Here is a 26,287-nt window from a genome sequence, read left to right as displayed (position 1 = left end):
TTATACATGATGAGCGTAGATCATATACAGTATTTTAGCTTTGTTTTAACGCTCATCTACTTGCGATTTATTGCATATGCTACACTTTGCCACACCTTATTCTTTTATATTGCATATTTTACTCTTTTGCTCGGAGATCTGCTCTTTGTATATTTTGCTTGACAGGATGTGATTTAGAGCCAAAACGATGCATTATTGATGATGGAGAGAAATAAGAAGAAATGGAGAAGGAGTAACAAAGAAGAACACGGCCGTGCCTAACAGGCACGACCGTGCCTCTACCCGTGCCCACTTCCAGAGCAGGACCGTGCCTATTAGGCACGGCCGTGCTCCAATTTTTGCCAGATCCAGCTTGGGGCCGTGCCTCAAAGGCACGGCCGTGCTTCATTCCAGAGTCGCGCCAGGTGTAGGCCGTGCTTCTTAGGCACGGCCGTGCCTATTTCCCGAGACACGCCTGCCCGAGGCCGTGCCCACTAAGCACGGCCGTGTGAGGGAATGTGCACGGTCGTGTCTCCATTTGGACTGCTCTGTAGACTTAAAGTAAAACGGGCATATCTTTCAGTTTCGATTGAACCACGGGCCGTGCCACCCCTCAAAATGAAGCTAACTTCAAGATCTACAACTTTGCTTCAGGGTGTACAGAACGATGACTGCTCTAGGCCGTGCTAAATGGCACGGTTATGCCTCTGAACCGCGGCCACGCTGGGTGCTCTGCCCAAACTGCAGACCAAACTTCGAACCAACATAACTTTCGGCTCAGATGGAGTTATGGGTCGGTCCACCACCCAAATCGAAGATAATTCAATGCTCTACAACTTTGGTTCAGAGTCCAATTGAAGAAAACGGGGTTTACTAGGTGAAAAACCAATTGAGGGGAGCCTTATAAACCAGGGACAATGGGCAGTTTTGGGTGAGTATAAAAGGTGGAAACAAACCCAATTTTGGGTTATCTTGGGTCATTCTCCAAAACCCTTGGTCTTGGCTTGGCGGCAGCGTCTCCCTTCCTAGGGGAGGCCCTAAACGCTCCATCCTTCGCCGATCCGCCCTCGCCAGTCCATCTCCACAGTCCATCCTACACCGGAGCAAGAAGATCTTCAAGAGGATGCCCACGCTTCAAAGATAAGTCTTCCCCTTTCTTTGGTGGATGATGTTTACCTTGCATACTTCTTGTAAACTTCTTGTAATGGAGTAGATCGCTGAGTTTAGGATGTAGGATGAACATCTATGTAATGATGGTGATGTATGAACTAGTCTATGTTATTTTCCCTATTCAATGAAATGTTTACCTTTGTTTCATGTGTATTGTGCCTTGAACGTGTTTGATGAAATGTTTGTGTGAGCAAATATGCATGATTATGAGGGGTAGATTACTTTGTAGGGAGATCCTAGGCCGTACACCGGGGCGCTTCGTGACAGGAAGAAAGCCTTGAACCGGGCGAGTCCGAAGTGATTCCTACATAGTGGTAAACCCCCATAAGGGATAACTAACGGTTGTTTAGTGTTGGGAAGAGGTCTCTAAGGGGACACCTACCTTGTGACAGGGGGTAGGAATCTAGTAGTATTCTGGGGCGCCTGTATGACACAGGAAAGCCTTGAACCAGGCTATCTAGACTCTCAAACCGAGAGGTCTCTAAAGGGATGCCCTGTGACAGGGGGTAGGAATCTAGTAGTATTCTGGGGCGCCTGTATGACACAGGAAAGCCTTGAACCAGGCTATCTAGAATCATCTCAACCCAACCTAAGTAACATTAGAACACCATCGATTTATGCCAACAAAGCCTGACGAGGTCGAGTTGGTATTTTGGTTAGAATCCCTACAAGGTGGTGAACATTGAGAGTAAGGGAATAAACATGAATTAGGGATATCGCCTAGCATTGATGTGAAACCGAAGTCCTAAACTTATCCATCTCACCCATAAACCCCAAGCCAATCTCTCTTTCTCTCACACACACAACCAAATCCTCAACCCAACCGTTTCCTTTGGAGTCTAGATAACTATCTTAGTGACATCACTATAGCTAATACACAGTCCCTGTGGTTCGATATCTTTTTATTACTTGACGACAACCCATATACTTGCGGCTAATTTATCAATTTCTTATTGGAGAGATGTATTATTAGTAGCAACATTTATACTTAACCGAGTGTTTTTTAAATCTGTTCCCTCTACACCTTATAAACATTGAATAGATAGAAAATCAGATTTGAATAACCTGAGACCTTGAGGGTAACTGCCTATGTTCATGATCGTACTCATAAGTATGGAAAATTAAGACCTAGGGGTATGAAGTGTATCTTTATAAGATATTCTGAGACTTCCAAAGGTTATATCCGAATTAGAATAGAGAGATGCTACTTTTCTCGAAACTAAATTTTCAACAAGAGGTGATGTTGATAAAACTATTCTACTATTTTAGGAGGATGATACTTTATCAACGATAAAGGTATTACAAGGGATATCTGAAGCTAGTCAACCCAATGGAAATGATTTATCAATTAATGAGCAATAGTTCAACCTACGAAGAAGTAGTTGTAAGATTATTCCTCGAAAAAAGTTTGATATTGAAAATGAGGCATTAATGATTCTCCTAATTGACGATAATCAACCTCAAATTGTTATGGAAGCGTTAAGATGCTCAGTTAGAGAATAACGAAAAGTTGTAATGGATGAAGATATGAAGTCAATGAAAAAGAATCAAGTTTGGAAATTAGTCGATCTTCCTATAGGCCAAAGGGCTATTGGGAATAAGTGGATTCTTAAAATTAAAAGAAAGCAGATGGATCGATTAATTGATACAAAGTCTGACTAGTTGCAAAAGGATATACCCAATAGGAGGATATTGATTTTGAAGAGATATTTTCTACCATTATGAAGTTTGTGTTAATACGAGTCATTTTATCTATTATAGTAAATTTTTGACTTGGAATTACATCAAATAGATGTAAAAATAACTTTTCTTAATGGTGAGCTTAACGAGAAAATCTATGTGATACAGTCAAAATGTTATATTGCTAAAGGCCAAGAGAATAAAGTGTGTAGACTTAAAAGGTCTATATATGATCTGAAGCAAGTGTCAAAATAATAAAATATAATTTGAAATGATCAATTAAGATTATAATGTTTTCTTGAGAAAGAAAGAAGGAGAGTTTGTCATTTTATCATTATATGTTGATGATATGTTAATAGCTAAAAATGACATAAAGTTTGTGATAGAAGTCAAAATGTGGCTTTCATCACAATTTTATATAATAAATATGAGAGAAGTTGAGTACATCAGGAGTAAAGATCATAAGAGACTGATCGAAAAGGCTTTTGAATTTGTCTTAAAAGACTTATATCACTAAGATGCTTATATCACTAAGATGATATACCATTTCAGCATATCAAATTGTAACAATGAACAAACACCTATATCAAAAGGTACTGTTCTGAGCAAGAGTATATGTCTCAAGACTCCAGAAGAAATAACCGAGATGAAGAAAAAATCATATGTCAGTGCTACTTGTAGTTTGATGTACATCATATTATGCACACGTCTTGATATCAACTATGTCATTGGCTTAATTAGTCATTTCTCGTCAAACCGAAGATTGTGACACTAAAAAGTGGTGAATATGATATTCAGATATCTTAAAGGAATAATAAATTATTATCTCTGTTTCTAAGGATCTAATATGGGTCTGAAGAACTACATAGATGCAGATTGGGCACAAGACCTTGATGATAGAAAATCCACATTTGGTTATACCTTCTTGCTTAATGGTGGCATCATCTCATGGAACAGCAAGAAACAAACTTGTGTAGCGCTGTCGACAATGGAAGCTAAGTATGTGGCTTGTTCAGCGGCTGTGCTTAAAAAGGTTCCCGAAACATCTAAAGATTGTTGAGGACAATACGAATCTTATTACAATGTACTGTGACAATCAAATTGCTATAACTTTTTCTAAGAATCTTAAATATCACAACAAAAGCAAGCACATAACTATAAAGTATAACTTTATAAGAGATATAATTGTTAAAAGAAAGATAATTCTTGAGTATATCCCTACATGTGCTATGTTTGCAGATCATTTTACTAAGCCATTAACTAGAGAGTCATTTCAAGTAGAGCTGTCAAACGGGTCAACCCATGGCGGGCCCATCATATGGCGAGGCGGGGTGAGCCACGTTGGGAAATCTCTAACCCAACCCAACTCAAAGCGGGCCGCGGGTTAGGCGGGTCAACCCACGGACCTGTTAAAAAATAAAAAAATATTAAAAATATTAAAAATTTTAAGTTTAAATTATAATTTAAATTGATTAAGTTGAAAGTTTTAAGTTTAAATTATAATTTTTAAGCTTGAATTATAATTTAAATGGATCAAACCCACTAATTCATTAAGTTTTCTACTTTAATTTTAAAATTTAAAATAAATAAATAAACTTTCTCAACCCGCGGACCAACCCAAGCCCACCGTGGGTCAATCCACGCGGATCGTGAGCCTAGACGGGCCAACCCATCTCAACCCATCTTAAAATGGGTTGATAAAATTTTAACCTAACCCGTCTAAATTACTTGGCAGGGCGGGTCAACCCGACGGGCCTAACCCAACTTGACAGCTATAATTTCAAGGGTATGTGAAGTCTTTAGGACTTTGAAGAATGTAACATATTGTAAGACAATCAAAAACTATAAGATGATTATTAATGAAATATCATGATTTATTCAATGTATGTCTTTGTTACATTTGGGTAAAGTTTCGATGAGCATGTTAATAGGTTCAGATTGATCCTCTTATATATACAATCATCTCTATTTATTAAGTATAAATAGAGGTAAACTATTACTTATAAGACAGCTAATAAAACTGTGAATAGAGACATACTTATAAGTGAGAGTCGCCTTGATAGTTGTATCAAGATGAGATCATTTGTGAATTAATAATGATCAGAGTAAATATACTCACCATTTACTAAATCTGTAAAAAATCAGATAAAAATTCATGAGTTAAATTTAGGATTAGACATTAGAATGTCTAGATCAAAATTTGTACGATGTTTGAAAATAACATGCGCTCTTTATTAGTAAAGAGAATAATATCGTGACATGTGATTCATACCAAATGTGCTACGACGACAATAAAGGTCGTAGTAGGAGAATGAATTCTTACTTCTTTACTATGTGAGACCTTTGAGATTATGAATTAATCTTGATTTTACCCTAAGTGACTGTTTAACTGTCTATTTGAAATTTTAATCAGGGTCTGCTATTTTAGCATATATCATATTGACTATAGATGATTCAGTTTGTTGAATATGACTAGGATAAAGCGACTGATTAAAATGAATGAATTTTAGCTTAAAAGGAATATTAAAATAGGTTTATATCTTTGATATTTATTCATTGATCGACAAAAATATTTTATGAATAAATAATTGTGAAAGTATATAAAATATAATTGTGAATATTTATATTGAACGGAGATATTATGAACATATACTCTCAACATAATAGTCATTTTGAGATATTAGAGATATTCATATTGATATAAATAATTTCATCTGGGGTAAATATAAGAGGTTGATGTCTGCAATTTATTTGAAAAAGTGGTTATATAAGGTGTAATAACTTTTTTAGCATTAATCACTCAAAATGTTTACTGTCGCACGAATCTTTTTTTCTGATGTATGAATTGGATATTCTGGTTAGTCTTTGTGACTAATTAGTCTTTGTAGCTATATGATCTTTATGGTTTGACTTAAACGAGTGAGAGATGATAATAGTGGGAGTAGTGGGATCGGAGATGTGGCCAGTGACCAAAACTACTCACTTATCTCATGATTTATCCCACTACTCTCCCTTCTATTAAAAGGACACGTCCAAGCGAAGCAGGATTACGAAGGCGAAGATTTTTGCGAGAGAAGAACATCCAGTATTGAGAGGAATTTGATTCGTAGAATTCAAAGGATTATTCGATTTCATAACGTCCTTCAGATGACAAGCACGAGAATCATCTACTAGATGAAAAGCAAGACTAAATTTGTAAGACATCAATCACTGTAAATATTTAATTATTTTTATAGTATATAAATATTTATTTATGCATATCGATCAATCAACAACACACACATAGTTCTCTTTGTTTGAAAGTTATATCTTTTTTACCTTCTAATTGCTTGACTTAATCTGCATTTATGCTGCGATAGTCTCGCTCCAATCTTTCTAATTAGTTGCAGTAATAAAAAAAAACCTTTCAAATATTATTCTTGCGACAGTCCAGATTTCTTCTCTTTCCTTCTTGAACTCTGAACGATCAGTTTCTCGGACACTCGGCGCCTGCGAACGCTTTCTCTCTTCATAGCGAACCATGGTCTTCGGCATTGGATTGTTAAATGAGCATGGAATCCATGGCAAACGCAAATGGGTGGGTTTGGTGATTCATGATCTGACTACCATATATGCTTTGCTTTACTCTGTCAGTGGAGTGATTGACTTGTGTTCTTGATACTGTTCATAGAGTCGCTCGCCTGTTGGTAGTTTCTTCAGGTTCGAGAAGATAATACAATCTTCTGAAACTCTGAACGGAAGGAAGACGAAGGGGTGGGCTCATTACGCAAACTTATCCCCTTCGTCTCCTATCCTCTACTATATAAAGGAGAGGGAAGCAGGGCTTATAGCGTCCAAGTCACAGAGAGATCGGAAGAGCATTGGAAAAGGGAATTTGGTTTGTAGAAAAGGCAAAAGAGTTTTTCATTCGTGATCCTTTCGACGCAAACAAGAATAGCGAGGCACGCTACAAAGGTAAATTCAACAAGTACTAAGCTCTGCTACTATAGACTCATGTATTTCACTCAGTTATTTATAAATCAGCCATAAGATTATTCACTAATATTGTTGTGACTAATACACTATGGATGATCAAGTCATTATAATTCATAAACTATTGATGTGCATGTTCTTCGAAAATAGTCATCCGAGATGAAAAGACTTGAAAAATACATAAAAAAAGAGTTAGAATAGCATCGGGTGGATCCTGACAAACCACTCTGACGCTCAAGTTATGATTTTACATGAGGAAAAAAATTAATGACTTAAAAAAAAGATTGATGTGTGTATACATGTGCTCGTAGGTATGGACAATCTTTTATAAAGTTGATCTCTAAAATATTAATGTCCGTTTAGGAAATATTCTAAGATATCATTTCAATTTTAAAAAGATTCTAATCGTCCGTGCCTTTTGGGGATAATTTTTAGTTTCTTGAAGAAATAGTTTTAGGCTCCCCTGATTGCGTGGGCCGATCGATTCCATGAGATTAAGCAGACTCTGAGGTCGAGATTCGAAACCGAAATGGGGTGGGCACATGATGTCGAGTGAGCGTCCAGTTTGGAACTCAAGGTCGAGACTTGAGGTTGAGATGAAGTCGACATGTGATGCCAAGTGAGTGCAAAGATCGGATCTCAATGTTGATACCCGGGGTCGAGATGGGGTCGGTGTATGATGTCGAGTGAGTGTTGAAACTGGATCTCAAGGTCGAGACCCAAGGTCGAAATGGGGTCATCGTATAATGCCAAGTGAGTGATGAGATTGGATATCAAGGTCGAGAACTGAGGCAGAGATGGAGTTGGCACGTGACGCCGAGTGAGTGCCGAGACTGGATCTCGATGTCAAGACCCGAGACCAAGATGGGTTCGCCGCGTGATGCCGAGTGAGTGTCTAAGATCAGATCTCAAGATCGAAACCCGAGACCGAGATGAGATCGGCGCATGATGCCGAGTGAGAACCGAGATCGAAACTTGAGGTCGAGATGAGGTCGACACGTGATGCCGAGTAAGTGCCGAGATCGAAACTCAAGATCGAGATTCGAGACCGAGATGAGGTCAGCGCGTAATGTCGAGTCAGCACCAAGACTGGAACTCAAGGTTGAGATCCAAAGCCGAGATGGGGTCGGTGCATGATGTCGAGGGAGTGCCGAGACCAAATCTCGAGGTTGAGACCCAAGGTCGAGATGGAGTCGACATGTGATGCCGAGTGAGCATCGAGATCGGATTTCGAGCTAGTCGAGACTCAAGGCTAAGATGGGCTCAGTGTGATGCCGAGACTAGAACTCAAGGTCGATACCCAAGATCGAGATGGGATCGGCGTGTGATGTCAAGTGATCGTCGATCAGCAATCACATACCGGTATAAAGACTCCACCGTATCAAATATCAATGAAGCTCGTATGGTACTAATTTAAAGAAACTTTTAGATTGAACAATCTTATAAAATTAATCTCATTAACTAATCAAAAAACTTTAAAAATATAAAATATTTTAAACAATCAACATGTAGTTGATGAGTTGTGACATTTTCTATTAACTAAACACAAGGATGAAGATTTCTGAGCTTTCTGATGTCTTTGCCCCTCCAACGAATTGATTGTTCCTGTGATTTTTTCAGACTTCCTCGTGCTCTGCTAACAACCCTGATCAGATCTCATCTGATCTGATCATTCATGATGGTAATAGGTGAAGAAGTCTCACACGTTCTACGTTCTCAAAGGGAGTAAACAGTTAATCATTAATTCATTATGGTAATAGGTGGTGAAGTCTCACACATTCTAAACGGAGTAAAAAAAATTTGATCTAATCACACATACGTCTTTAGTCCATCTTCTTTAGCTTCAACAAAAAATGAAATTTATCACTCTAACGGTTCTATAAGATCGATCTCACGATCATCTATAAAGAAGCTAAGTAAATCCAATTGGTCACTATGGAGAGGACATTGTCTTGGCTTCGTCGAGATTCGACCCTTGTCCACTTCAACAAATCTGTTCCATCGTAACCAACTCAACTATGTCTCGGAGGCACACAATTCATCAAACTATAAAAAGAAATAAACTTTTTCCGAATCATATGATTAGATGTCCCTTATAATTTGTTCTCTTCTTCTTCGCAAAAAATAGAATCCATCACTCCAACAGTCTCACACGGTCGATCTCACAATCATTTGTGAAGAAGTAAATTGAGAAGTTATAGTTAATCACGACGGAAGATATAGTTTATTCTGAGATTATATGGAAAGAGATGGAATCAATTTCTCTAAATTATATAAAAAGAAATAAATAGTTAATTTATAGTCGATCATCACTACGGGTGGGAGAAATTTTTTTTTTCCCGAATGCGAAAGTGTGCACCCGATGAGAATTAATCTCTTATTACATTTAATAAGTCTGTTAAATTCTAACCAATTGGGCACGATCTAATGATCTAATCTAATCATTCACGAATGATGACAAGGTCTTGTCCCGTACTGAATTGCACTTGCATGCTGCAACGTTCAGAGGCGTTAAAAGCCTTGCAGATTGGTACCTTGTCTCTCTCTCCAAATGCATTGCACGGCATTCAACACTGTTTCCAACATTATTTGGGCCGAGTAATTAATTTAAAATTGAATCCATCGAATCGATTAAATTAAAATTGAATAAATTTTTTATAAAAATAATTAATCGCATCGATTAAAAGATCGATTAATCAAAAACCGAATTAATTAAATTGTAATGTTAGTGCAGCTCCGATTCAATTGATAATATCAATTTATTCGACTTAATTTAATTAATAATTTTAAAATTGAAATTGAATTAAATAATTTTAATTTTAAAAAAATAAATTTTTGAAAAAAAAAATCAAATGAACTTTTAAATTGGATAGATTAAGTCATTGTAATCGTTTTTGCTCACACACAATCTTGTAAGCCAAATGATTAACCACATGTCTTTTTTTTTTTTTGATAATTAACTCTTATGATCCGTTAATCCCATGAAAATTTTTCATCAGCCATTAAAGTAAATCAAAAAAGGTATGTAGATCATAAATTTTTGAAATGTCTCAAGAGTAATATGTCTCAGATAAAATTTAAATCTTCGTTAATTATTTAAAAAGTTTATATATACCACCTTATTACCGTCACACTATATAATCAATGGGGGCATTAAGCACATGTCGTAGCTAAAGCTGAAGTGAAAGTGGTCTACCACCTAAAAATGTCTGCTAATTGAATAGAATGAAATGGAATGGGAATGGAACTAAATGGATGCATGGGCGTTGATGGTCCTCTACTCTCAGTGCTTTTACAGTCACCTGCTTGTCCCCCTTCACTTCTTCCTTTATAATTTAATGTCGATCCAACTCCATCGATCACATGCTTCCCTTAATATTTGACATCTCATTTCATTTTTTTAAATGATAAATATATCAAACGTTCGTCAACAAATTTGATATATCTTTAATTGAATATCAATATTCATGATGAACGATATATTTTATGAATAATATTCATAAATTAAATTTAAAATCAGCATACATCATATAATATCAAAATCATTTATCAACCAAATAAATTTCAATTGAGAGTTCAATAACATCTAAACGAATCAAATTCAAAAACTTATAAAAAAGAAATCAAACGTTTAAGCTCGATTTTTTATCTTGAAGCACTCCTTGCATGATCCTTAATTAGGCTTCCGATTGAGCTCATCCAATTCTTGTGCTAGAATTATTTTATCATTATCTAAAGGGCGTTGATTAAAATTGTTCAATTATTATTAATTAACCAAAAAAGTTGTGAAATAGAAATTAAAATGAATTTTTTTAATATCAAGTATTCATATCTTACAATTTGATTAATCTTGGAATAGATGTCTCACGTTCCATCCATCAAATAAATTCAGAAAACACGATAGCTCTTGATGTGATCACACTCATGCACATCAAAAATTCGATCGTGTAAGTACGCATTGCGTGGGAATTGAATCCTTGCCGCTTGAGAGAAATATCTAGCCGCTTGGCACCGCGCCACGCCTTGGGGGGCAAGTAATTAAGTGATCATTGAAGTGGCGTTTGGGGTACGTAGTCACACGTTAAGTGTAGTGTAGTTGTTTCAATTCCATCAATAAACTTCCACATCGATCGTTCATCATTTTTGGTGTACCGGTCCTCACGGCGGAGTTAATTATATATCATTATTAACTCTTAATTAATTAGTTAGCATGCGATTGTAATGTGCACTTGCGTGGAGAGTCCTATGATTAAATACGATTAGACCGATTAACAAAGCCTCTTGTGATTATTGTGGGTGCATTAATAATCATTTTAAAGGATTAAGGATTAAAGCTATTTTCCTAGTGGAAAAAATAATCTTATTTCATAGAAAAAAAAGAATTTAAATAAATATAAAAGTTTACAAGTTTGTTCAATAAATTAATTAAAGTTGTAAATATATATCTTATTGAGGATGTGATAAAATTAATTGGATAGTAATAAAAAGGGTGCATGCACTTTTTTTTTGGAATTATAAAGGGGCGTTCCTTTTTTATTTTTTTATAAAAAGACATATAACCACATCACTCCTTTTGTAAAATGAAATAGTTACCTTCAATTATTTGATGTATCATCTTTTATCACGCTCATTAAATCTTGAATAAGTCAGATGCATTATAATAATTATGATTTCGTAGTTGCTACAACGTATACTTATTTATTTAAAAATATTTACATTATAGTATAGCTACTGTTTTGTAGTTTTTATAAGACAGAATTAATTGGTTACTTAATATCTACATTATAATAACTACAAAACTATAATTGTTGCAAATGTTATAGCAATTATGGTTTCCTGACTACTAGAAATATTATAGTAGTTATGAAATCATAGCTGCTATAACGCGGATTCAACCTATTCAACTAATATTTACGTTGTAGCTACTATGAAATCGTAATTATTACAATTCAAATTTATTCTGTTCAACGATATGCATATTGTAGTAGTTACGATTTTATAACTCGCACAACATACCTGACTGATTTTGGATTTAATATGGGCAGCAGGAGATATTAATGTTGAACAATATAATTGAGGACAACTATATCATTTTATAAGGGATTGATGGAGTGAACGTCTTTTTGATTAACAATAAAAATAAAAATGGCACTCATATGACGATTCCAAAAATAAAGACTCTCTTTTGATTTTTACCCAAATTAATTTTTCTCCTTTATTTTTTTCCCCATTTCCCTCTTCAATTTAGATACCCCTTCACAGCTACCTCACATTGATGTTGGACTTATCATATGAATCCATGACTATAAATCAATAGCTTCGAAACTTATCTTTCGCTCGGTAGGTCGGTCGGTCGTTGGCTTGATCTAGGTGGCATAGGTGATCTAGGTCAGCACACTCTCCACGAATGTAGACATTGATCATGAGGCGGTCCTATCCATGAGCCAAAGGTCACGAGCAAAGTAAATTGTTCTCTAAGCACCACACGAAGGCATGACCTCCCGACTAAAGCTTGGACTAATGCCGCGAAAAGGGGTACCTTTTCTTCCCTTTCGCTCTTCTTTACAATACCATCAAAGAATCATATCGAAGATTAAAGGTAGGATGAGACAAGAAAATGAAACACACAATAAGATATGAAAAAACTTAAGATCGATCGATGTATTAAAAAAACACACTAATATTGATGTGGATCTATGAATTCACAAACTCATCAATCACGAAATTAAATTAATGATTAAGAGGAACAAACAAATCATTCACTTCGATTCCATTGTCGAGCCACGTAGATAGAACATGGATGTGGACGTGGATTACAAAATCATATGATCTTTGGACGTCAACAACAACGCCAAAAAAGACAATTAATGTTCGATAATCATTGATATTTGCATATATAATTGGACTAATTAAATGTTCTTAAATTAATTTCAACATTAACAAGAACTATTATTTCATCCAAATTCATACTAAATTAAAGAAATTACCATCAATATTGCAAAGGGACGAAAGTAGCTAGGGGGGGACAAGCTAGTCGTCACATGTACACTAATAATTGTCACGCACCTAGTGAACGATAAGTGAATAGGGCAAGGAGCTCATTTGAAATCTTGTAGAGACGGGGTCTAATTTTTCTTAACCGTATCGATTCGATGGAATATAATGGTGCAAGAAGTTAAGAAAGTAGACGCATCAGATAAGCTAAAGATTATCGTGTTGGATATCGTATATATTGACCACACAAATTGATCCACACTTATTTTTCCTCCAACAATTTGCAAGCTAATTAATCGCGTATTAAGTGCCTACGAACGTAGATATGTGAAAGTTCAAACGAGCAATGAGTTTGCTCTGTGGTCCCAAAACTACACACGCCACACAATTCGACCTAATGCGATCGGGACCGGGTGTTCACTAAATGTCATGACCAACCCCACATGGCCATTCCACTGTTGGGTTATGTTTGGTCCCCTTTGTAAATTGTAACTCAATTTCGAATTTATCAAAACATCTAATACTTAATTAGAGTATATATATATAACAAATATTTGATTAATTAATAATCTTAATCATCAGTGACTATAATTAAGTTAATTATTAGTTAAACATTTTATAAATTCCTTCTTATCGACAAATTCAATTATATATTTAGACATCTAAATTTTAATTTACTATTTTCACCAATATGTGTAGTATAGAATCTTCCCATGTGATACATATGCCTAGTGGCACGAGGGCATCGATCGACTTTAAGTTCTACACTCCAACTCAAACAAGACCCGAACTTAGGCCCCTTCTCTAAGAGGGAGATTTGCTCAAAGACTACGGGTTGTAATTAAGGCCCGAGCCGAGCCACCTTTGTACGTAACGAATCATATAGTCGATCGAGAACGGACCGTAACGAGTTGATTAGGGTTTCTTTATCCCTATAAGGTTAGCTGTCCGAAAAGTTTAGGGAATTAATTAGACATAATATAATCAACCTGTTTGTGTTTAATTAATTACTTTAGGGTTTGTGGAGATTTAATTGGAGCCGGCAGCACGTTCTAACCCCCCTCCTTTGTGGGACCCTTTGTACAGCTGTGTCATTGTCTTCTGGTTCTCTTCCCCTTTCCTTCCTTCCTTCCTTCCTTCCTTCCTTCTCACAATATTCATTTCTTTCCTTGAATTAAAATTCAAATGCTAATTAATTAATGACTAGAACAATAATTTCCATAGTGAATTATATTTTCCATGCAATAAACAATTGGGAAATATAAATTTGTTAATTATTTATTGACATGTAGAAAAAAAATATATTAAATTTATTGTTCTAAAATTATAGCAGTCCATAATGAAAACTGTTAGCTGGAGCAATCAACAAGCTCAAATGAGGTGTTCATGTCCTCTAAGAAAGCTCAGTGCCACTTTACCTGTTTTTTTTTCTTCCTCTCTTCATTTATATATTTTCTATATTACTTAGTAGTTTTTTGTAATTTTTTTACCCCCTACATTATGTTGTTTCTCTGTATGCCCCCTTAAAATAATTATACAAATATATATATATATATATATATAAAGTAAAGTAGGGAAGAATTAATGATACCATCTTTAATTTAAGGCCATCAGAGTCTTCAAATCATCAAGACACCCCTTATAACTTTTGAACTCTTTATCATTTTATTTTATTTTACAGTTTACTATTTACCACACAAGATTAAATTAAAATGAATAATATATATAATATCTTTCCCTCTATATTATGTTCTTTATCTGTTCTTGGGATTTAAGTATTCTTGGGCAGCAGATGAAGTCCTGTGACAGCGCAGCATCTCCCTCTTTGTTTTATCACTTGCGATCTTATCATAATTTTTTTATCCTTCAATCATTTCCCCTTCCTCCTTCTTCCTCCTCCTCCATCGCCCTAATCTCTTCCTATTTATTATTATAATTCTTTCTCATTTATTCTGCATCTTCTTCAAGTTTTCTGAATATTTTACACTTTTTTCCCTTCCTTTTCTTTCGGTGGCTTAGCTTGCTGTTTTCTTCTTCTCCTCGATTCTTTATCTTTACTTGCTGTACTGATTTTCAGAAGCTTTTACGTCGCTGCGCTATCCAAATTAGCGAAATTGTGGTTCAGGGAGCGGAGGGAAGTCCATGCAGCAGCAGCAGGCACTGCCGGGGCCGCCGCAGGCGGCGGCGGCGGCTGGAGCACCGCAATTCCCGACCTTGGCGCCATTCCCGAGCTGCTTGCCGCCGCCGCCGCCGCCTGCGGCGGCGGTGGCGGCGGAGGCGGTCTCTCCGATCAGCAGCCGCGCGCCGGACTCGGGCATGGTGAACTTTGATGCGGCCGGGTTCGCCGTCGACGAGGAGGCGCTCGCCGGCGGCGCCCCCGGCAACCGCTGGCCGCGGCAGGAGACGCTGGCGCTGCTCAAGATCCGCTCCGAGATGGACGCCGCCTTCCGGGAAGCCACATTCAAGAGCCCCCTCTGGGAGGAGGTCTCCAGGTACGATTCCGGCGCTAGGCGGCTCTGAATCTCGACGGTTTCGTCGATCGGGCTTTTCAATCGCGAAAAGAAACAAAAGGTCGGAATTTGTCTCGCCGCACTGTGCGCGCACCGCGAGGTGCACGTACTGCTCGCGCTCGCAGTAACTTTCTTATCCGTCTCGTAGTCCCATAAAAAGAGGAGCGGCTTCTCTGCATCGATCTCGAGATCTGTTTCAGAAACCGAGGATTCGTATTGAAAAAAAAAGGATCGCATTCATTCCTCAATTTCCATTTTTTCCCCGTGGAATTAGAGAGTTGATAGATTTTGCTTCGTTTGCCGCTTGTTTACGAGGTTTTTGACGGTGAACAGGAAGCTGGCGGAGTTGGGGTACAAGAGGAGCGCGAAGAAGTGCAAGGAGAAGTTCGAGAACGTGCACAAGTACTACAAGCGCACCAAGGAAGGCCGCGCCGGCCGCCAGGATGGCAAGGCCTACCGCTTCTTTAGCCAGCTGGAGGCCTTGCATAACAACGCGGCGGCGGCGGCCGCCGCCGCGCCGCCAGGGCATGTTTCGTTTAGGATGCAGCCGCTGCCGATATCCGCCGTGGCCATGGCGCCAGCTGGCGCCGTCCCGTTGCTCAGCCCGCAGCAGCCAGGGTTGGCCTCTGCTCCTGCGGGCCAGGCGGGGATTGGCGGCTTTGCTTGGAATAATTCTTCTTCGTCGTCGTCGGGGCCGGAGTCGGACGACGAGGACACGGAGGATGACGGCGTGGAAGGGGAAGGAAGGAAGCGGAAGCGTCGGGGCGGCTCGAGGAAGATGATGACCTTCTTCGAGGGGCTGATGAAGCGGGTGACGGTGCGGCAGGATGAGATGCAGCGGCGGTTCCTGGAGGCGATCGAGAAGCGGGAGCAGGAGAGGATGATCCGCGAGGAAGCGTGGCGGCGGCAGGAGATGGCGAGGTTCGGCCGCGAGCAGGAGCTGCTAGCCCAGGAGCGCGCCTTGGCCGCCTCCCGGGACGCCGCCGTCATCTCCTACCTCCAAAAAATCACCAGCGCTGCCCAAATCACATCGCCTCCCCCACCACCGGTCTCCGCCGTCGCCCTCGCGACGATTCCGATTTCCGTCACGGAGACTCTGCCGCCTACGCCGCAGCCGATACCTCAGTTGCAACCGACGCCTTCAAAAAAGAAGCTGGCGCCGCCTTCGGCGCCGGCAGAGGAGGGCGGCGTTGGGAGCTTGGAGCCGCCGTTGTCGTCTTCGAGGTGGCCGAAGGCGGAGGTGCACGCGCTGATCGAACTGCGGAGCGGGCTGGAGGTGAAGTACCAGGAGGCGGGCCCGAAGGGGCTGCTGTGGGAGGAGATCTCCGCCGGAATGCGGAGGCTGGGCTACGACCGGAGCTCCAAGCGGTGCAAGGAGAAGTGGGAGAACATCAACAAGTACTTCAAGAAGGTTAAGGACGGCAACAAACGGCGGCCGGAGGACGCCAAAACCTGCCCTTACTTCCACCAACTGGAAGCCCTCTACCGAAGGAAGCATCACAGCGACGGCGCCGGAGTCATGACATTTCCTCCCCCGGCGCCACCCCCTCCGCCTCCGCCGGCGGCCGAGACCGCCGGAGGAAATTCCCAGCCACTACCAACTAACAACAACGAAGGAACATTGAGAAAGGTACGTCATCAAGCAACTATTTATCGTTTTCTCATCCTCAATTTTTGAGATCGATCGATTATTTCGACCAATCGAAGGCGGAGGAGGCCATGAAAGATCTGATGGAGCAAACCCAACGGCAAAGCCTGGACCTTGACGAGTACGACAGCGAGAACATGGAGCAAGACGACGACGAAGATGTCGACGACGAGGATGACGACGAAGACAGCAAGATGCAGTACAAGATACAGTTTCAGCAGCACAACGTAGTCGGCGGCCCCGGCGGCCAAAATTCTACTGCCGCTCCGCCGCCGTCGGCGCCAGGTTCCTTCTTGGCGATGGTTCAGTAGCACCTCGCCGTTAATTAATTCATCAATATCTATCATCTTCTAGGTTTAATTTATTGCACCTACTGAATCAATTTGTTCAATATGTATATCCAAATTGGTTGCGGAATAAAAGTGTCGGGATGGATCTCCGGCGAACCTCCGGCGGCGGCGATGGCCGGATTAATGGAGTAATAATTAATTGCGCTTTCATCGGAGAAAAAGAGAGAGAGAGAGAGGGAGAGAGAGGGAGAGATCATTCGGCATCAATTAAGTGTGTACATTTATTGAAACTGAGAATTAGTTGATGATTAAGAGGAATTTTAGACCAAATGATTGATCCATTTTGCTCTGCAGTTAATTATATATTTAAATTATTTCTCTTTTTTAATTGTTATTTTTTTTGTTGAAATTAATTAGAAGTTGATTGGATGAGCTGATCGAACATTTGCAATTAATTTGTGCATTTATGTTTTTTTTTTTTTTTTTTGATCTTGCCGGTTTGAGTACTACTAAAATTATATATCATATTTATGTAACTTAGATTTTCTAAACAATTTTTTCCATTATAAATCTAACTCAACAATCAACTTGAATTAGTTGAGCTGAGTTCTTATAATTTTGTTATTATTTTAATTTAATAAATAAATTTATATTATTTTTACACTTAATTTTTTTTAAAAAGAAAAAGTAGTGTTATATAAAATGGTACTTATCACAAAATCGCTAACTTATTGATTCACAATGAAGACACTACAAAGTGAAAAAAAAAATTACTATTGATAAATTAGAGATGAGCTAACCTAGGTATGGTAGACTAAGCCAAAATCAAGAGACCACGAACCAAGGTAGGAAATCCAAGTTTGAATCAGGGTGGTCGAGTCGAGATGAGAAACGATCAAGCTAGAGGAGAGGAGAAAATTTAACGAAGGAAATTTGACATTGAATGAAAAAAAATTCAAGTAACATGGAGGAGTCAATTGTATGTGTGCTAGTAATTCTTAATGATCTCTTATAGTATATATGTTTTGAAGTTCCAATATTCTAGATAGTTATTACGAGTAGTGACATCTTAGGCCGATCTTTACAGCGTGTGTTTAAAACATAACATTGAAAGATGTTTAGTTTATCAATATATTTCTAGTCAAGCAGTAGAGATTCATATTTAGTAGACAATGGTACAAAATTAAGGGCATGCTTGATACATCATTATATATATTTTTTAAATATTAAAGTTTCAAAGGTTACTACTTAATCAATGTTAATTTCACTCACCACAATTTATTTTATTCAAGTTCCAACTCAACTTCGATCTACTAAAAGCGACTCAACTTCACATGCTTTCAGAAGATGAGCTCAAGAGAATAGAATACATTTGTAGCTTTATCATCACATTAGGTTCACTTTAAAGCAATAATGAAGATGATTATATCAAATGTTCTCATACCTTTTAACACACAACACTCAAATATTTTGAGTTTGTGGGTTAAGTATAAGATCTGAGGAGGTTATCGAAATCTCACTTTACACCCCTATGAGATTTCATTGCCAACCATAAAGACTCAGTGGGGACAAAAACTAGCTAGGAAAGTCTAAGGCCTCCCTAAAGGACAAGGAATAAGCCTGTATCCCTCTTTAGTGATCCCATGACCAACAAGTAAAGCACCACCAAGGCACCAAATTCCCAACTACACCTCACCCAACCTCATTCAATTTCACAACTTAAAACCCCCAACCTAATTCTTTATTATCTTGTGTTAATGAAATAGTCCCAAGTGTAGGAGGGTAGGGTTAGTAACAAAGTGAATTGGTGCAAGAAGAGGAATCCAGCTAAGAGAGAGAGAGAGAGAGAGAAAGAATATAAACAGCACAGCACGCTCCATGTTGCTCCTCTCATCCCATGTGTTGTTCCCCACTAGGACATGCCTTGACATCATAATATTCCGCTTCTTTAGCAGGCTTCTGTGTTCGGAGAAAGAATACTTGTGCCTTTTTCTGCAATCAATCTGTGAGTTCTGGACTTGCTAGAAGACAGGGAAAACGGATCGATAAAAAAAAACTAAGGAATAACCAGGGAAAACACAGCTTTATGTGATGGGCGGAGTGTGTGTATATTTTATAGCTTGGAGTTTTGCTGCGTACCATGCAAATGTTTCACAGATCAGAGTAAATAGCCAGACAAGCAGCCTCAGCTTTGCTGTACTTCACTTCTTGCAAGGCAGCCATAAGCAATTTGGGGATGGAAGTTTTTTTACTTACTTTCAATCTGTTTTTTGAGAGGGGTTCTGCTTCCTTTCTGAAGGCTGCTATGAAAATCAGGCTCCAGAATCGAAGTTTTCAGTGTGTAAGGCAGAAACTCACATTTGACTGTGCAGGACTGCAACTTTTCCCCCTTTTTTGGGGGGATTTTTCTGTCTGGAAAAGGAAAATGTATCATAATTGCTTACGCGGTGTCAGCGAGGGTCCGAGTGCCAATCATGTGGATGATTATTTGTCAGGAATATTTCTTTGATCATTGGAAGCGAGATGACAATGCTTTAGCCTCTTTTTTTTTAATTTTTTCTTTCTTTTAACTCTGATGATGGCAGGGCTGCTGAACGCGAATGATCACATACTTCTCAGAAGGTTGAATGAGGTCATATTGATCCAACTTACTAGACAAGCCATGCATATCATGGGTCAAGTAGACGATCGATTCACATGGATTAACAACTCCTGTAAATCAAGTGAATAAAACGAATCAAACAAATTGACCAAAGTGAGCAGATTGAGCAAATAGGTCAAAAGAGCCAAACTATCATAAGATGAACTATTTAACATACAAGCCGAGCAGAGCAAACAAAGTAAATGAGTCCAAATAGGTCGATTGTACCAAGTCAAGCCAACCTACCAGATCAAATGAACCCGGCAAGCTAAATGGTGAGGTTTAGATTTTTTTCACTCAAGTCCCACTCTACTGGGACAGTATGTTCCACTAGTGACGACTTTGACAAGATTAGTTATTACTGATTCAGGAATACAATGTAGATAACAATCTAATAAGCCAATGTATGTGTGTGTTTTGTTATAGCTTGTAAAACTAAAAGACATTTAGGACAATTCCAGCAATCACAATGAACACCCAATATTGTCACAGAACAAAATGGCCTGCTGTTAGAATAACTAAAACAAGAAACAAGGGCAAAAACCAATAAAACAGTTTAATACCAGCAAAAATATCAAAAGGTACAGTTCTCTTTCGAGTGACAATAAGTTAAATAAACAAGTTATGTACGCTAGGGAGTTTAGTTGGACTTTATTTTTCTATTTTGTTCCATAAGATTAGAAAATGGACCGTTACATTATACTGGAGTATCCATGCCTGATATAATTACAAAAAGCCATGTGAAGCATCTGCTTAAACACCTCCACGAACTTTGGAAGTTATCCTCTAATATGGCTACAAAAAACATTCAAATTCATGCAGGATTTGGAGTTGCAGCAGTGTAGGTTGACAGTTCAGATACAAAGGCGTGCTACCAGATGCTTGCCCAGTAGATACGACTCACCTTTTACATCAAATGAGTCCAAAGCATAACATAGCCGGTCTCATTTGTGGATGGTTATAGAAATTTGTAGCTTCACAAAATTTTTATCATGACACAAAATCTACTTCGAGATACCAAGGCTCTTAACCAGAAATAACATCTATCTAATGTTTTACTACATCAAGACAGGCTTTAAGATCCTGAGGCTCATCAGTTCTGAGAAATTTTAAGCCTGAATTATGGCAACATTCCTCAAACTTTAAAAGATATATTCATTATGTTCCAAAACTAATGTCTCATCTCTCGTCAACATGGTAGGATCCTGAATGGTTAGGTATTTCTTTTCAAATTTTTAATACTAAACTGAATCAAATCCTGCAGTTCAAATTTATAGCCCTGCATAAATGACTAGGTGTATAAGCTATAGGTTCATTGTTTTGAAGAATAGAGATGAAAAAATGAAGCCGACTAATAATTTTTCAAGCGGGCATGATAAATCCACTACTTTTTGAGTTGATGCAAAAGACCATCATTTCGTGGCAGGCTCCAACCAAATATGTTGGGCCAACCTAAAAGAACTCATGACATTGACAATCTAGGATGGATTCAATGAGACGAACAATTACTTCCAGCCTTGGGAGAGTATATGTTTCAGAAGAAGAGAAGAAGTTGAGAAGTAGAAGAAACCAGAAACCCTTCAACTAGTTAGCATCAGACTATCCAATTTCATGACTTGGACGATCATTTTGATGAGTGCAATAGTTTGTCCACTAATTGAAGTTCATTTGTCACAAACATTATAAAAATGGACAAAAAGAGTAACAAAAAGTTGCAGTATCAAAGGTCATACCTTAGGTTGATTCACCAAACTACAATACAGAGGACAACTAACAAGGTGGTTACTGTGGAAGTCATAGAAAAATATGTGGAGTCACTACTTGCGAGGGAAATTTTTTGATAAAAGGAACACAAGAGCAAACGAGTGCAAACTTAACGAGTGTATAAAAAACGCAGAGCTAAAAGTAGGATACCTGCATCAGAGAAAAACTTACCATGCACATCAGAGCCATGGAAATCAATTGGTTTCGTGCCCTCGCGTCCCACTCGCCTCCGCCATCATTACGCCCCTCCGACCGAGGAAATCGTAGAGGGAACGGAAGAAATTTTCGAATAGGCCTTCAAAAACAAAGGAAACTCAAAATAAGCAACTTAAACGATAGATAGATTCTCAATTGACATCAATTGCGATTAGATCGACACAGATAGCTCACCCGGTAACACTCTGCTGCGTGAAGGCGAGAAATGCAGCAAAGCCAAGGCACATCAGCATCGACCTCCAGGCAGCCGAACTGGCGTGGATAACGAAGGCTTCCACGGCCCGATCGACCTCGTCGTGAAACAGGGCGGTTCTGCGAAGCGACCCTTCTCGGTGGCATCGACGAGGGACTCGACGTGCAGCATGAGGGAGCGAAGCTGGGGCGGAGAGGAGAGGAGGACGGGGGGCGATGGTTTTGGCGGGATAAGATGCATCAGAGGCGGCGGAGCTCGACCGTCTAGGAAGGAGGAGAGGGATCGGAGCAGATATCCATGGCGGAAGGAAAGTTCTCGAAGGTTTCTCGGGGACGAGGAAATAAAGCGAAGTAACAGGATCTGATCGCACGTGTCACTGAGTCATGTTGCCATGTCATAATAGAAATTTTAGAAATACTATTTTAAAAAACAATGTATTATTTTGATAAATTCTAAAATATAGAAGCATCCGCTACGAGGCGTCCTCTAAAGTAAAACTTGCAAGACCACCGGATCTACTGCAATGTCCCAAAAGCTCTACTTCCAATTCCATTTTCTCTTTTTATTTCTTATTTCGTGTTAATAATTAAAATTGTAATAATTTCCCTTTATTTCAAAAAATAATTATAATTTTAAAATTGGTAGAAAAGAGGTAATCCACATTTCAACTTCATGATTACGTGGAAATTAGGCTTCTTTGCCGTAGACATAAAGTTGTTTGTTAGGTTGCATTGCGTGTGAGAAGATATAATCGAAATAAAGTATATATACTTTTCTAATTCAACGAAAAGGAATATTTTATTTTATTGGCCAAAAAAAAACTACGACGGCACTAATTACGCTGCATAATTAATAAATAATTATCGCTTCATCATCCAATCCATTGCCTAATTTTACACTAGATTACTCCTAATCCTACCTATTTAATTGATGAGTGTTACCTTAGTTATATCGCCCGAAACGTTACAATGAACAAAGCACCCGACATCTAGACTGCTACAACGCTATGCCGTAAAAAGGAATGCGGTGGGCTATGGTTGACCGGCTTACGACGTGGGGACTGGCGGCGGCGCCGCCTTCTTGCGGCGCATCTCGAGGACCTTGCGGTGGCAGTTGGAGTGGATGTAGCTGACGAAGGTGGGGCTGAAGGCAGGCCGATACTCCGGCAGAAGGCGGCCGGACTTGAACCGCACGCCGCAGGCGTTGCAGAGGGTCTTTGCGCCGAGGGGGCCCGCCCTCCACTGCGGCGTCTTGTGGGCACCGCAGTGAGCGCAGCGCCGCTGTCCGTGCGACTCCACGGCTTCGGTCGCCGGTTTGTTCGGCTTCCTGCCTCGTTTCTTAAGCTTCTGTGTCTTCGCCGGCGGCGGGATGTCGCGAAGGAGGAATCTTCGCCGGTCGGCGCTGGGCGGGTGGGCATGTGCGAGGAAGGGAGGAATGGTTGGAGCGGAGGAGGAAGAGGAAGAGGAGGAAGATGAGGAGGCGGCGGTCGAGTTAGAGGGTGATTCCGCGAAGAAGTGTCCGATGGTCATGGACCAGGGGGCGGCGGAGGAGGCGCCACTGCATGGGCGCTTGCTCCGTTTAGCCTTGGTCGGGACCGTAGCTTCAGTGGACAGAATACAGACCGCAGAGCTCAAAAAGGAGGCACCTTTACGGCTGTTTCCGGCTAGAGGTCCGGCGTCAGCAAGGCTTCCTTCCGCCAACGCCGATAAATCGACGCCGGAGCATGAGGGAAATTCAGAGAGGGAGTCGTCCATGAAGAAAGAAACCCACTCAAACTCCGCCGCGTCGTGCTCCTGAAAATCAAGAGAAATAAAGCAAAATCCAGTTAAAAATTCGAACTTTCCCCTTCCTAAAAGTAGAACTCGTTGCTCACCGGAAGAGCGAGTCCATGGACAGCCACGGCCGGCGGTTCGAAGGAAACAGACGAAGAGTTGCTGTTTTCCCCTTCGTCGTGTTCTACCGCCTCGACCTCTCCGTCCTCATCATCTCCCTCCGCCTCCTCCTCGTCCGCTACGACCTCGAGATTAAGGAGGTCGTCGACGGAGAAATCATCTTCCCAGAAGAGGCCCCCGCCCTCCGCCGCCCACTCCACCACCTCCTCCGTCGGCTCCTCCTCCATCTGCGATTACAGAAGGCAATTAAAGCAAACTTCCATCTTTTCCACACATCGATCGATCGCTTGCCGTCTTTAATTTCTGTTGCTCACCTTGGAGTAAGCGGAGCGAGGAGGAAACGAGCGGAGAGGGGAAGGAGCAGAGACGGTGGGCATCCGGTTGAGCATGGAATGGATGTGCGTTACCGCAAAGGCGATTGTGCGTTGTTGCCGATCGATGTCGCTTGTACTTTTACATCGACAACTTGATTTTCCACGTTCCCGTTTACCTTTGCTTTGGTTGACGCCGTTCCATTCGTCTGCGCTGGACAACAAAAAGCTTGGAGCGGTGACGACGTATCAATTCTCACCGGCGCATGTTGGACTTGTAGATATAAACAAGAGCAAGCTTTACTTTAAACCCCTAAAACTTCATCAAAATTTCCATCGTGCCTATGTTTTGTTCCAAAAGTAGTATCACTTTCTACCCATAATTTTTTAAAAAACACTCATTAAAACGAAGTGTAATAGTGTTGAATTTTCTTACAAATGTGATTTTAATTAAATTTGAGTATTTTTATTGATAAAGAGTATTTTAGTATATATATTATTAATTAAATTAATATAATTTTACTTGGGGTTGTAATAATTATGATGATAGTCCTAGAAAACAAGTAAACAACATTGAAATTAGAATATTTCTAAAATAAAAATATAATAAGTGCCCATTTATTTAATTTTTAATGAAGTACAAAATGATAAAACTACGAGGCATTGTAAAAATAGAAATCCTTATTTTATTTATTATCAAAAGAGCATAGTTATCCCAAGAGATAAGTATGGAGATATGTGTTGTTTGAGATTTTAAGTTTGAATCCTCTTAGCAATATTTATTTGTTGACTGAGGTACTGTGCAATTCAAGTCTTAGCTGTTAGGTTGCAAGGGTATAAACATAGTCCCACATCTAAAGTACATGGAAAAGATCATGGGGTTAAAATGATGGAAAGTATCTCCATTGGTATGAGACCTTTTGGGGAGAGCCCAATAACAAAGTCATGAGGTTTTAGGCCCAAAGTGGACAATATCATACCATTGTGGAGATATTTTGATTCCATCGATTCTAACAAGTGGTATCAGAGTGAGACCGCTCTTCACCGGACTAACCGCTGGATGAGTCATGATCCAGATCTAACCATGTAGTTTGAACCTTAAACAAAGGAAGTGGGTGCTCCCGTGTCTGAATCAAGAGGACCAGACACCAGGTGAGAAGTCTTAATAGGTCGGGTCGGGTGGACCGAGGGGCAAAAAGTCCTAGCTACGGCTAGGTGGAAAGTCCTAGTAGGTCGGGTGGACCGAGGGACAAAAAGTCTTGGTGGATCGAGGATTCAGACATCAAAAATAACGTTGAGGGGGTCTGTGGTCATTTGTTTGAGGGGGGATTGTTGGGTTGCAAGGGTGCAAACATAGTCCCACATCTAAAGTACATGGAAAAGATCATGGGGTTAAAAGGATGGAAAGTATCTCCATTAATACGAGGCTTTTTGGGGAGAGCCCAAGAACAAAGCCATGAGGGCTTAGGCCCAAAGTGGACAATATCATATCATTGTGGAGATATTTTGATTCCATCGGTACTAACATTAGCAACATGTACTTGTTGGTTGAGGTGCTGTTTCGGCAGTATACTCTTATCAACATAGTGGTACCGTGCCACCAAAAAAATCTCTTAGGAAGTTTTCTGATATGGAGCCATTTCGGTGGTGGGGTCGGTCACTATAAAAAATCTACCCACTATAATTTTTTTGTCCCCGGGGCAATGGTGCCGCGGTAGGACTTCCAGGTTGTCACTCAGGCACTTGCGGTTCGATTCCCAACTATGACGTATTTGCAGAAATTTTATTCCAAATGGAGAGCGCAATCAAAGGATGTTGGGCGTCTGGGTTGGCCGCTGCATGTACTTCCCGATTTACCCTGTTGGCCGGTGAGAAACTTCGATGGGATCGGGTCAGTTACTCCCAGAAATAGTCAATGGGGCTAACTGGGATCATAGATTTCTGTTTTAAAATGAGAAGGCGCATTTTTATTTTTTTTTGTCAAATAAAATTTCATAGCATCTAAAATATATTTGGGAAAGAATTAA

General features: G+C 39.7%; 3 protein-coding genes across 3 annotated transcripts; 1 reads left to right on the top strand and 2 right to left on the bottom strand.

Annotated features, from left to right (window-relative positions):
• Positions 1–14,571: 14,571 nt before the first annotated feature.
• On the top strand, positions 14,572–17,563 carry LOC141811740 (trihelix transcription factor GTL1-like). The gene is made up of 3 exons (XM_074699790.1): positions 14,572–15,287; positions 15,639–16,935; positions 17,013–17,563. The coding sequence occupies exons 1-3, from the start codon at positions 14,938–14,940 to the stop codon at positions 17,262–17,264; spliced, it is 1,899 nt and encodes a 632-aa protein (XP_074555891.1). The 5' UTR covers positions 14,572–14,937; the 3' UTR covers positions 17,265–17,563.
• A 1,042-nt stretch (positions 17,564–18,605) lies between these two features.
• On the bottom strand, positions 18,606–22,610 carry LOC141811566 (uncharacterized). The gene is made up of 4 exons (XM_074699584.1): positions 22,556–22,610; positions 22,039–22,417; positions 21,820–21,943; positions 18,606–19,955 (listed from the first exon to the last, which is right to left on the bottom strand). The coding sequence occupies exons 1-4, from the start codon at positions 22,608–22,610 to the stop codon at positions 19,920–19,922; spliced, it is 594 nt and encodes a 197-aa protein (XP_074555685.1). The 3' UTR covers positions 18,606–19,919.
• A 258-nt stretch (positions 22,611–22,868) lies between these two features.
• On the bottom strand, positions 22,869–24,501 carry LOC141811447 (GATA transcription factor 6-like). The gene is made up of 3 exons (XM_074699480.1): positions 24,264–24,501; positions 23,931–24,176; positions 22,869–23,850 (listed from the first exon to the last, which is right to left on the bottom strand). Exons 1-3 carry the CDS (start codon positions 24,336–24,338, stop codon positions 23,104–23,106), a joined length of 1,068 nt encoding a protein of 355 aa, XP_074555581.1. The 5' UTR covers positions 24,339–24,501; the 3' UTR covers positions 22,869–23,103.
• Between the last annotated feature and the right edge of the window lie 1,786 nt (positions 24,502–26,287).

This window comes from Curcuma longa, chromosome 17, assembly GCF_044706935.1.
Source record: "Curcuma longa cultivar G26 ecotype Majalengka, Jawa Barat chromosome 17, ITB_CL_G26_1.1, whole genome shotgun sequence".
Lineage (NCBI taxonomy): Eukaryota > Viridiplantae > Streptophyta > Magnoliopsida > Zingiberales > Zingiberaceae > Curcuma > Curcuma longa.
The sequence above is the reverse complement of the archived record's forward strand: the minus strand, read 5'-3'. Positions and strand labels throughout refer to the sequence as shown.

Bases quoted from the DNA above. Each gene is read 5' to 3' on its own strand.
- LOC141811740 (XM_074699790.1), top strand. From the start codon at position 14,938: ATGCAGCAGCAGCAGGCACTGCCGGGGCCGCCGCAGGCGGCGGCGGCG. The intron at 15,288-15,638 runs GTACGATTCCGG...GACGGTGAACAG, and splicing joins CTCTGGGAGGAGGTCTCCAG to GAAGCTGGCGGAGTTGGGGT. The intron at 16,936-17,012 runs GTACGTCATCAA...GACCAATCGAAG, and splicing joins ACGAAGGAACATTGAGAAAG to GCGGAGGAGGCCATGAAAGA.
- LOC141811566 (XM_074699584.1), bottom strand. From the start codon at position 22,610: ATGGAATTGGAAGTAGAGCTTTTGGGACATTGCAGTAGATCCGGTGGT. The intron at 22,418-22,555 runs GTTTTACTTTAG...ACGTGCGATCAG, and splicing joins TAGATCCGGTGGTCTTGCAA to ATCCTGTTACTTCGCTTTAT. The intron at 19,956-21,819 runs GTAAGTTTTTCT...CTTGATTTACAG, and splicing joins CCATGGCTCTGATGTGCATG to GAGTTGTTAATCCATGTGAA.
- LOC141811447 (XM_074699480.1), bottom strand. From the start codon at position 24,338: ATGCTCAACCGGATGCCCACCGTCTCTGCTCCTTCCCCTCTCCGCTCG. The intron at 24,177-24,263 runs GTGAGCAACAGA...CTGTAATCGCAG, and splicing joins CTCGCTCCGCTTACTCCAAG to ATGGAGGAGGAGCCGACGGA. The intron at 23,851-23,930 runs GTGAGCAACGAG...CTTGATTTTCAG, and splicing joins TCCATGGACTCGCTCTTCCG to GAGCACGACGCGGCGGAGTT.